General features: G+C 48.5%; 2 protein-coding genes across 3 annotated transcripts; both read right to left on the minus strand.

Annotated features, from left to right (window-relative positions):
* Nucleotides 1–709: 709 nt before the first annotated feature.
* Pmar_PMAR020708 (hypothetical protein) lies at nucleotides 710–4,068 on the minus strand. Of its 2 annotated transcripts, none has more exons than XM_002779515.1 (16): nucleotides 3,887–4,068; nucleotides 3,764–3,843; nucleotides 3,469–3,584; nucleotides 3,317–3,402; nucleotides 3,078–3,215; nucleotides 2,875–3,025; nucleotides 2,723–2,815; nucleotides 2,524–2,635; nucleotides 2,106–2,239; nucleotides 1,867–2,034; nucleotides 1,671–1,772; nucleotides 1,523–1,620; nucleotides 1,367–1,474; nucleotides 1,182–1,323; nucleotides 990–1,129; nucleotides 710–915 (listed from the first exon to the last, which is right to left on the minus strand). In XM_002779515.1, exons 2-16 carry the CDS (start codon nucleotides 3,822–3,824, stop codon nucleotides 753–755), a joined length of 1,812 nt encoding a protein of 603 aa, XP_002779561.1. In that variant the 5' UTR covers nucleotides 3,825–3,843; nucleotides 3,887–4,068; the 3' UTR covers nucleotides 710–752. The 2 variants fall into 2 exon arrangements, with proteins under 2 accessions (XP_002779561.1, XP_002779560.1); XM_002779514.1 differs by having other exon boundaries at nucleotides 3,711–3,843.
* A 75-nt stretch (nucleotides 4,069–4,143) lies between these two features.
* Pmar_PMAR020709 (calcium-dependent protein kinase, putative) lies at nucleotides 4,144–7,287 on the minus strand. The gene is made up of 13 exons (XM_002779516.1): nucleotides 7,192–7,287; nucleotides 6,723–7,124; nucleotides 6,497–6,663; nucleotides 6,333–6,455; nucleotides 6,092–6,266; nucleotides 5,823–5,982; nucleotides 5,573–5,739; nucleotides 5,372–5,523; nucleotides 5,128–5,259; nucleotides 4,943–5,074; nucleotides 4,784–4,866; nucleotides 4,491–4,733; nucleotides 4,144–4,439 (listed from the first exon to the last, which is right to left on the minus strand). Exons 1-13 carry the CDS (start codon nucleotides 7,202–7,204, stop codon nucleotides 4,340–4,342), a joined length of 2,049 nt encoding a protein of 682 aa, XP_002779562.1. The 5' UTR covers nucleotides 7,205–7,287; the 3' UTR covers nucleotides 4,144–4,339.
* Between the last annotated feature and the right edge of the window lie 2,729 nt (nucleotides 7,288–10,016).

Here is a 10,016-nt window from a genome sequence, read left to right on the forward strand (position 1 = left end):
ACGGCTCATGCATGAATCCCACTCCTGACCATCTTAGCCCCAGAAATGCTTATAAATCAGCATATTCTTGCTGATTGAACAATGCTCATATATAGAGCATTTTTTGGGACTACCTGACTTATTGGGTGACCTGATGAGTAAATTATGACTTATAATACACGAAACAGATCAGTTAGTATCAGTGATAAAAATTATCCCTTGATCAAAAATTTCGGGACATAATATCGAGGTTGACAACCGAGCGACCTAGGTACGAGTCCTGGCTCCGTTCATTTCAGTCACATAAAAACGCTCCTGATTTACGAACCAGGTCCGAGATCACCACCGACTTCACCAATTCCGCATCCAGGAATTCTATCCTCGAGCTCTCAATGTTCAATTCATTGGACACAGTCAAAGGAAGAACCGTGCACAAGATTGCGCGCGCTAAAATGTTTCGAGCCCCTCCCAGACTTGATGTTCAACAGACACACTAACCTGTGTGTTACGGGATGGACCACGCTTCCCGCTGAGCTCGGAGATCACTTGAACAGTTAATCTCCACTAGTTGATAATCCCTTGTACCCAACCTACTAGCAAAGCACATCCATGGCAGCCATCATTCTGTAACCAGGAGAAGACATAACATGTTCGAGCCAGTGGAAATGCTGCAGAGGTCGACAGATTTTCCGCTTTGGGAACAGGAGCATCACACAAAACTAGATATGCTCTGGAAACAGAAACTTACTCAAGAAACGTGTCAACAGCGAGAGTCATGCTGTGAATAATGAGGAAATCAAGGAATCCTGCTTCAGCTGCGTCTCATTCCACTGATGGTATGAGATCGCACGAAGTCTGGTGGATCCGAGCACAGCTCTTATCAATCGATACTTGAAAGATTGGGCTGCGGTGAGCTCTTCTGTCTGGAAATAGTGTCTAAAACGACAAACAGTGCATAACCTTCTTGTTCGACGAGCTCGAACTTGTCATATCACAAGCACAACCTCTACCTCGTAGGCCCGAGAACCTCAACTGATCCATGCTCTGGACACCAGTAATCCACATTTACGGAACCCCCGTTGCCATCACTGATCTTGCCATGTGTAATCCAGTTGGAATGGGGGAAATTCCTCTTCAAGCACATGCCTACCTGATTCCAACACATTCTCAGGTATAGCGACTCCTCTGGTGTGAAAACTCACATGTCGTGCAAGAGCTGTTTGCTTGAATCTACAAGATGTGTCTAACTCCACTGCCACAGAAGTTCTCGTAGAATTGATGAATAGCCTGAGTTGCTGCACAGTCGGTGAATCATCGAGGCCTCCATCGATATTCCGGAGAATCCTGCAGAATTGTTCCACAACACGTGGAAAGCACCTTCTCTTACCTGTGAGCAAATTCATCTCCCGGAGACAACTGATTTGCTAAGGCCATTGAATGTAGACAGCGGACTTTATCAGTAATTGTCAGGGCCGAGCTCGGATTCCGCAATACCCTTAGAGTGCTTAAGAATCAGAGCGATATTTGCAAAAGTGGTTAGTACTCTCTCAACTTATCAACCTGTATTGGTAGCCCGAGAGATGCCCTTGCGTGGCAATGTCTAATGAATTCTTTCTCACCACCTTCCTCTAGGAGTCGGCTCTGGCGTACCATAGAGAGAGTTTGTCTTCAAATGAACTAGGCCAACTCACTGAAAAGTCCTCCACCGAAGTCCATCCTTCGAGTTTTAGGTTGGTCCTCGCTAAAACCGCAAGTATCTCTGTTGGAGGTAAGCAGTGTTGAGGTTGTGGAACCTAAGGGGATTGATGAGACGAGTCCCGTCCTGAGCTCATGAACTCTTCGGAATCGCTGCATCAATGATGCAGCATCATACATAGGATCTCTTACATGGCTGAGTAACTTCTGGATAGTATGTGCGGACGCATGACGCTGTACACGGGATACTTCACGACATAGCCTACCGAGTAGGCGGGCTTCGACAGGATCTTGCATCCAACTGCTTTTCGATCCGGAAATGGATGAGGCAAGTGGAGTCGTCTGAGCTCGCACTGTAACCTACAATATTCGAAACCCAATCAACCTAGTCAAGGCCGTGTCCTTTCAACTGGTAGCGGAACAATACTCACCTCGTGGGCAACAAGCTCCGGGAAGAAACGTGATAGTCGCGACAATTCCTGTATCGAACGGGAACTGGATACAACAACAGTCATGAACTCAAGTGACTCCCTCTTAAAATTCTCATACACCAGAGACATATAACCTGTATCAGAAGATACTGCCTTATACGCGTCAGAGCCACCAAATCTCACTATCACTCAGCCCAAGTGCGGCTTCACATAAACTGCAAATAAGCGCGATGAGACCGTGGGGATCATGGAGGGACGGGGGTCCTAGGTCTACCAGCCGTGTGAATAAGCACCCGACCATTTTAGGGTCTCCCAAATACTCACGGTTACGCAAACCTGTTGAGCAAACCTTTCTCAGATGACGAAGTACGAACGAGACAGGCTGAACAATTCAGCTTGAATTTCCAATAAACCTCACCAGGAATTAGACCTGCAATATCATCGATTGAGAGTTCTTCTCGTAGATCGATGATGCGCTTCGATAACGCTTCTACGAGTGATACCGGCAGAGAATCCGATGTCTCGTCCGACTGACAGGATGCAAGTGAAATTCACTCAGTGGATGTACAACTACAATGGTTCTTCTGATTCTCAAGAGACCGAGTGAACGAGATTACCTCTAATGTACGCTTGACCGAAGACATTAGTCTACATACTTCATGTGGACCCAACAAAGGAATATGCTCCTCCACAGATGAGATGATATTAGTCTGAGTACCATCAACATTTGAACAGAGAAACGGTCCCTAAGCTCAGCTATACTCCCCACCAAGGCTCGTCCGGAAGGAGAGTCCGGACTCCTCGATAGCATATCTTCTCTCCTTCCCTGCAGAATCGCAGTAGCCAGGCATACCCATGTCACCTTCCATTCGGAGAAATCATAGATATGAATTTTTGGGCCGAGCCTCGCGGACATGCACCTAACCCAACTTCCTAGTGAAGAAGGGCCTTCGACGAAGACTCATAGCTTACTCCAGAAAATCCGCATCACAATCTTTGAAAGCTTCCAAAGCCATACCACAGTCCTTAGCAGACAGTCGAGTATTCGGGTCGTCAGTTAGAAGCCGTGAAAAAATTCCAGCCAAGACCTGGAGATGCTCTGCATGAGACCTGATACAACAGGATAGACCCTGACGGCGCAAATGGTCACATTCAAATGAAACTCAGTGAGTTTCCTTTGAATGTGACCATTTGAGTTTAACTCACACTACCGAGACAACTTCGCAAGTCCATAGGCGACCCATGCAATCTGCTGCGGAGTTGTGAAAGACACCGTGCATTTCGATACTCCGAGTATCTAATTCAGAGACCATGGCATTGATAGATTATGAAATGCCGAGTAGCAAGCCGAACAACAACTCACTCGGTTCTTCGCAGATGTTATTATATCCTCAGCGACTCGAGCATGAGCCGAGTCCTTCTGCAATATAAGGGGCCTCATGCGAGTCATCGCAGAGAAGACTTTTGAGAGGTCTCGACCTAACGAATATGGGAATACGATAGTTGGATCATATTGGGTTATCCTGTGCCTAGCGATTCGTGAGGAGTAGCACATGATACGATTTAGGCGCATGAGAGACAATTCCAATACCTCAGGTATTATACCTGAGAACGACGGGGTCTCCACCAAGTCTTTGCAACGCTTCAGGTATTCCAACCACAAGAGACTGTTATAATATTTCTCGTTCGCAGTCGCTTCCATTGCTGCGGCCAGAACATGGTGCTCCATGCGACGCACCTAAGAAGCTCCAACTCATTCGCATTGCGGATCGGAGGCAAACCTCAGATATGTTCCGCTGATACCGCTGTAGAGGAGACCAATTCTGCGATCCGCTCTCGGGATTGTGCCCCCGAAGGGCTAGCGCTGACCTCCGCATCCTAGGCGCTATGCTAAAGAATCTCATTTCCTTGGCAGTTAGCATCAGTGAGGTCCCCAGTAGTGAAACCATTCTAAACCTAACCTATGGAAGGTATCCCATAACGAACTCCTCGTAGACTAATCCAATGGACGTAATAATATTAACACGGAGCAAGAGAGTGATTATCGAAATAAAAAAAGTAAATTTGGGCCTCAGCAAATAACTACGAGGTGCAGCACTCGCTGCTATCGAGCTAGCACTCACTAGCAGTGACAAGAGTCATGATATACAGAGATATATCTTCCATTCTCAGAGCTCTAATGGACATGTCGATCTGATCCGTGAAGCAGACACTGCCTGATATGCCAGGTTACTTCACGATACAGGGTACATTCCTCTCTTCGCTGAAGCTTCGTTAGCACTACGATCGGGCACAAGCTTGCGACCAAGTTGAGCCAGTTGCTCCCAATTGAAACTGCAAGGTGGAATCACGCACTCTACCACTGTGTCATCAACATCTTCCCACCGTGAGCGTCGTGTGTTCTTTTTTTCCATCCTTACATGATCAGCTCCTTCACTACCATTTCTAGTCTCACCGGTGGATTTCCGAGACGTGTCAGGTGACGATGACTTCTGGCCGGTGATCTTCTCCCAAAGAGGATCATATCCTTCATCCACGGATGACGAATCTTCACCAGAAGGTCCAGCAACTTTGACTGTCTGATCATTATGCGCCACGCGGTCAAGCAGCACGGCTTCGAACTCGTGCCTAGATGTCTGTGTGAAACACGACAAGACGAATCACATCTTCGGTCCTACCAATCGAGGAACCCGTCTCCATTTTTGTCGCACTCAGCAATTATCTCTTCCACAGGAGTACCGTCGTATGATTCACCTAGCACCTGAAATTAATGTCAATTACTTCTCGGGAAGCTCATCCCGGTTATTTATCATCAATAGAAGTAAGGATCGACGCACTTCGCGTAGATTATCAGCAGTAATCTTCCCAGTGCCGTCAGTATCCATTTTCGCAAACATCTCCCTGATTTGCTTCTCGTGAGTCATCATACGCGCAGACATTGCCGCGGCCAAAAACTCGGAATAGTGAATCTGAGATTGACAATTCTTTTCGTTAAAGAATCCCAAACTTCATCCATAACTACCTCGCCACCTTGTCCAGCATCGATCCTCTGGAATATAAATCTAGCTTCGCTCTGATCCACGTTCAAGTGATGCCGAAGTACCGCCATTAAATCTTGGGCAGAAACAGTGCCCGTCCCACGTATGTCGAGCGCCTGAGAAGAATCAGCACTGAAAGGGACAGTAAGCAAACGCCGAGCGTGCGGATGCAGTATGCCGCCGACTCTGCCACATGCGGGGATCGTAGAGAGCTCACAACTACCACACCTGGAACTCCTTAGCAATGGCTTCCAGATCAGTGTTGTACGTTGTCGAGTAAGCCATGAGTCCGATGGCCGCTCGCTTCAAGACATTAGATTGGGCGAAGTCACGCATGGACTTTACCACAGCAGGGCATGTTAAACTTGGATCTAGAGTACCTTAAATCAAACCAATTGACCACGCAGTGATGCAGGACATCAGATATACCCGAAACTGTCCAGGTTCCATCCTCATTCCCGTATCGCAAAAGCCAAGGATGGTTGATAGCTCTTCCGGCTGAAAGGCGATCAGCAGGATCCTTCTGCAGGAGCTTTGAAATAAAATCCCGTGCAGGGCTGGATATGAAGTCCCAGGATGGGCCAGAAAATGAATACCTGAATCCACACAACGAACCCTGAAGTGTTCATAGAATCACCCGAATGAGCAGCAGCCAGAATCCAGCTGTCGAGTGACTCACGTTCCTTTTGAGACCTTTCTTAGAATCTCTTTGTCCGTGTCACCATCGAATGGAGGGACCCCAGCTAGCAACATGTATGTCATGACCCCTATGGACCACATATCACAAGAGTAATCATACTTGCCGGTCATCACTTCCGGTGCAACATAGTATACAGTTCCTGGAGAGAGAGGCACAAGTTGCAACTACCTACGTGTCATACCTCATCGGCAAGTGGTTGCTAGCCAGAAAGTGAACCCACTGACCCAGTGTGACTGGAAACAACTCACCTGTGATCGCCGTCATGGGAACACCTCTAGAGAATATCCTAGATAGGCCAAAGTCGATCAACTTCAAACGCGATTTTTCGCTCATATCAGCGTAAACAAAATTCTCGAGTTTCAAGTCACGATGACAGATATTCTGGTTATGACAGTAGTTCACTGCCAGTACCATTTGTCGGACCTGAGCAAACCCAACTGCAATGGATGAGTCCCACTGTGAAACCCGCGACACATCCCAATGCACTACCACATCGCTAGCATCACGTTCTGAGAAGCGCTTGCGCATCGCCAGTCTATCGTATAGTTCTCGACCAGTGCATAGCTCCATGACCAAGAAAACGTTACCATTGACCGCACTTTCATCGTAAACCTGAGAATCAACCTGGCCCCAGTACAGTACGGAGACCCCACCTCGAGCAGCCGACAGATATTTGGATGATCTAGCCGCAAATAAATCTTCACTTCTGTCACGATTTCGTCAATTTTATCGGCAGGTAAACCGCGAGTACTCAACACTTTCACGGCTACCCTCTGACCATCCGACTTCCGTTTTGCTACTCTAACGGATCCCGAAAGACCTAGAGAATACAATCAAACTCCTAAGAGTCTAAGATGTATGTCATGGATGCGACTATACCTGTTCCTAACACAGCGGCATCTCTCGGCATATCATAGATGCGGTCGAAGCGACGGCTACGCAATATCCTCCCCTTCTGATTAGATATCCCTTTTCCCAGAATAGATGCAGATGAAATTGTCGCTGGATAACTATCCCCTCGGGAATCGGTATGAGCGTTCAAATATCCCTTTGTAGAGGGCGACGTACCCGTCCGTTGCCTTCGACCCGTGGTAAGGCGGGATACATCTTGATCAACCGACAGGCGACGACTGTCGGCATGCGGCGCTCGAGCAGGGAGTGTAGTCCTAGTACTTCCCAATTGCGAACTCGGAGATGATCCAAAGCCGAATACGAATCGAAAACATGATGTGATGCTATCCATAGCCTCCTGCAGTAATGTGCGCCTCCGACGGTGAACACCTGAGAGCGAAGCACTTCCAACGACCTGCTTCCGCACCGGTATCAGGGCGTGCACCACTGACCTTACCTCTATTCAACATGGCGAGACGGTGTCCATGTCCAGCTCCTCCGTGCGGGGTATTTAGTGAGAATTGATTCGCAAGCAGGTTTCCATGAACAGGAGTGGGTTCTTCTGTGAAGCTGACTCGCTTCTCAGCCATACAAATGATCGTCTACTAATTCAACAACGCCTACATCCACGCGTCGGCAACAAGGACTCCTTCCCAAGGGGCTACCCTAAGTCGATTTCGATGTCGCAGACAATTGAAGAGCCGACATTAGCGCAACACTGATCACAGACACGATGATAATACTGAGCATGCTATTTCACATAGACTCCATATCTCTCAGTGGGCTGAGATACCCCGCCACGGATCAGATGCCCCACCACAGGAACTCAGGTGAGATCCTTATGTAGAGTGACAGAGCTAGACGAGTCCACTATTTCATCGATGAGTTCTCTCATCGCTCCGAGGATGCTGTTTCTCACGAGAGTTTCTTCCAATGTACTGATGATCTCCTGAAAAGAGATTGGCTACGGCTGTTCTGGATTATTGGAGCGAACCTCTGTTGCTAGTAAGCTCGAGTGAGTAGCACACAGCCCCTCCAAGGCGACCATCAGCTGTGTGGTTTCAGGCTGTGTTGTGATCGCCCACGAATCTCGGAAATACCCAACCGTCTAAGAAGACCGGAATGCGGCAATTTGATCGGGATCTACTTATACCGGAGCATTAAAGGTGACGGCGAGCTTCAAAGAATCGCCGGGGAGGAGCGTTCCTCTGCATTGATGACACGAGAACGGGGACTGTGTGTACAGTGCCACATTTGTGATCAGCGCTTCCCGATCAAGGGATGCATCCTGGGCGAAGGAGAAGTTTATAACCTATCAGACCTTCCTCCGAAAAGATATGTTCGCTCATTCCCAACTACCGTTGATCCGTTGTTCGTTATTTCGATCTCCCTTGAATCAGTTTGTGTTCCGGTTACGAATGTAGTGAAAAATACCCTTGATGCGGATAGACATACGCTAGGGCCACCCTCTTCCGCAGTTCCAACCCCTGAAATTTCCTGATCAGGACACATCACTTCCTCAGATACCCATGCACGCCACATCGTCCGTTTCTCCTGAGGTTTTCATCCCTGCGACATCCGAATGTCCGGCCGTGTGAGAGTCCTTCGAGCCCTGAGACACTAACTCTCGCGGACTCTCCCCCGTACAATACCTACGCCTTCAGTGCGCTCGCCAGCTTCTTCGACCACCGATCGCTCTTGAATGCCCAAAATTTCTAACGTATCGTCAAGATTCAGCACTCCGGGCGCAGCTTCCGTCATCGGCAAACGGAACCTCAGCTTTTGGTGAAACGTTAGGCAGTGACAATGCCTCTACCTTGTCAACCTATCCCGCAGGTACTGATCATCACGCCATGTCTTTGTCGATTTGTTTTTCAGGGAAGTAAAACAATCCTTGAGCCATGGCTTCCGAATGATCTCGCTGTCTTGACGCGTCTTCGACAGTCTCGATGGCACGTACAGACCCGAAAACATGTTGCCAACCTGGAAACAAGCCGTTTTGAGACTCACATACCCCTATAAGACAAGTTTACCTGACTGAACTTCACTCCACCATCACGCAGACTGTGATACCATGAATCTTCCCCGCTTTTCTCAACTAGTGGCGTGACCATGTCGAGGAGGTCGAACAATTCGATTCTCTCCCGGTGCCTAACATGACCTCACGGAACTACATGTCATACGTAAAAAACTATTCTTCTACTCCTCGGCTCGGGTTATAGCGAGTTCGCCAAGTTCTCTCCTAGTGACCTTCCCCGCAAGTGTCCGAAACCTACAAGACAAGCTACGCAAAACAGTGTAGTACAGCAATTACTTTTCCCATTCCTGAGACATTGCCTCATGACGAGCAATGACTCGGCCTTCTCGATCGGCCATTAACTTGCCCTCCAAGGTCAGACTTTGCAACCTCCTACAAAAGTCCAGGACGATATGAGCGTAGAAACCAACAAAATATCACGCCGCAGAATTGGAGAAGACCAGAATGAAATCGAGATGGCAAGCCCTGCTACTTCAGCCTCGCTGCAAGGTAAGTGCTGCGCAACCGTCCGATCTCATCTTGCGATGGGAACAATGGTTTAGGTTCGCAGCGGCTCTGTCCATCCCCTGAGGAGACCCAAATGTTCCGATTCCCAGAAATTAGGCGACAGGTCGTCGATCAGTCAAATTAGCTGCACTCCGTTCCGTTTTACCGTCATATGATGTCCGCAAGGATCGCCCGCGCGCTGGCGGTGCGGCTGTAGGCCTATCCAGAGCGCACACCTGGATGGGTTCCTCGCCATCCGTATCGCGTCTGGGTCCTCGTCGTCGAATGAATATCCTCATCGGCTCCTCGGACATCACTACTGAGCCGGGTGAGGTCTCGAGAAAGGACATACGAGGAGAGAGACAATATGCAGAGCCTGGATCGGGAACGTGCCAGCTGCGCTACTCAGACGACCATTTGCCCTGAACACGGTGATCAAATCGTCGGGAGCTAGGTATCGCAGTAAGCAACGACCATGTTGCATTACCCAACCGCAATACCCTAGCAATAGTAATGGTAGTGATTCCTGCTAAGGAATCGACGAGAGTGAAATCCTGGACGACAGAGGAACACAACTTGCACAATGAAGCACGCAGGAGAAACCAAAGTGCTTCAATAGACGCTAGACTGACTCACATGCAATTAAGATGAGTGATTCGATATAAATCCTGTGGGGATCATCAGGTCGTACTTTCTTCCTGCGATGGACGGTCTTGTACATCCGCCGCGGAGAAAGTTATGACCTTAGTGAGGAAGAG

The sequence above is a fragment of the Perkinsus marinus genome (genome assembly GCF_000006405.1).
Source record: "Perkinsus marinus ATCC 50983 genomic scaffold scf_1104296946768, whole genome shotgun sequence".
Lineage (NCBI taxonomy): Eukaryota > Perkinsozoa > Perkinsida > Perkinsidae > Perkinsus > Perkinsus marinus.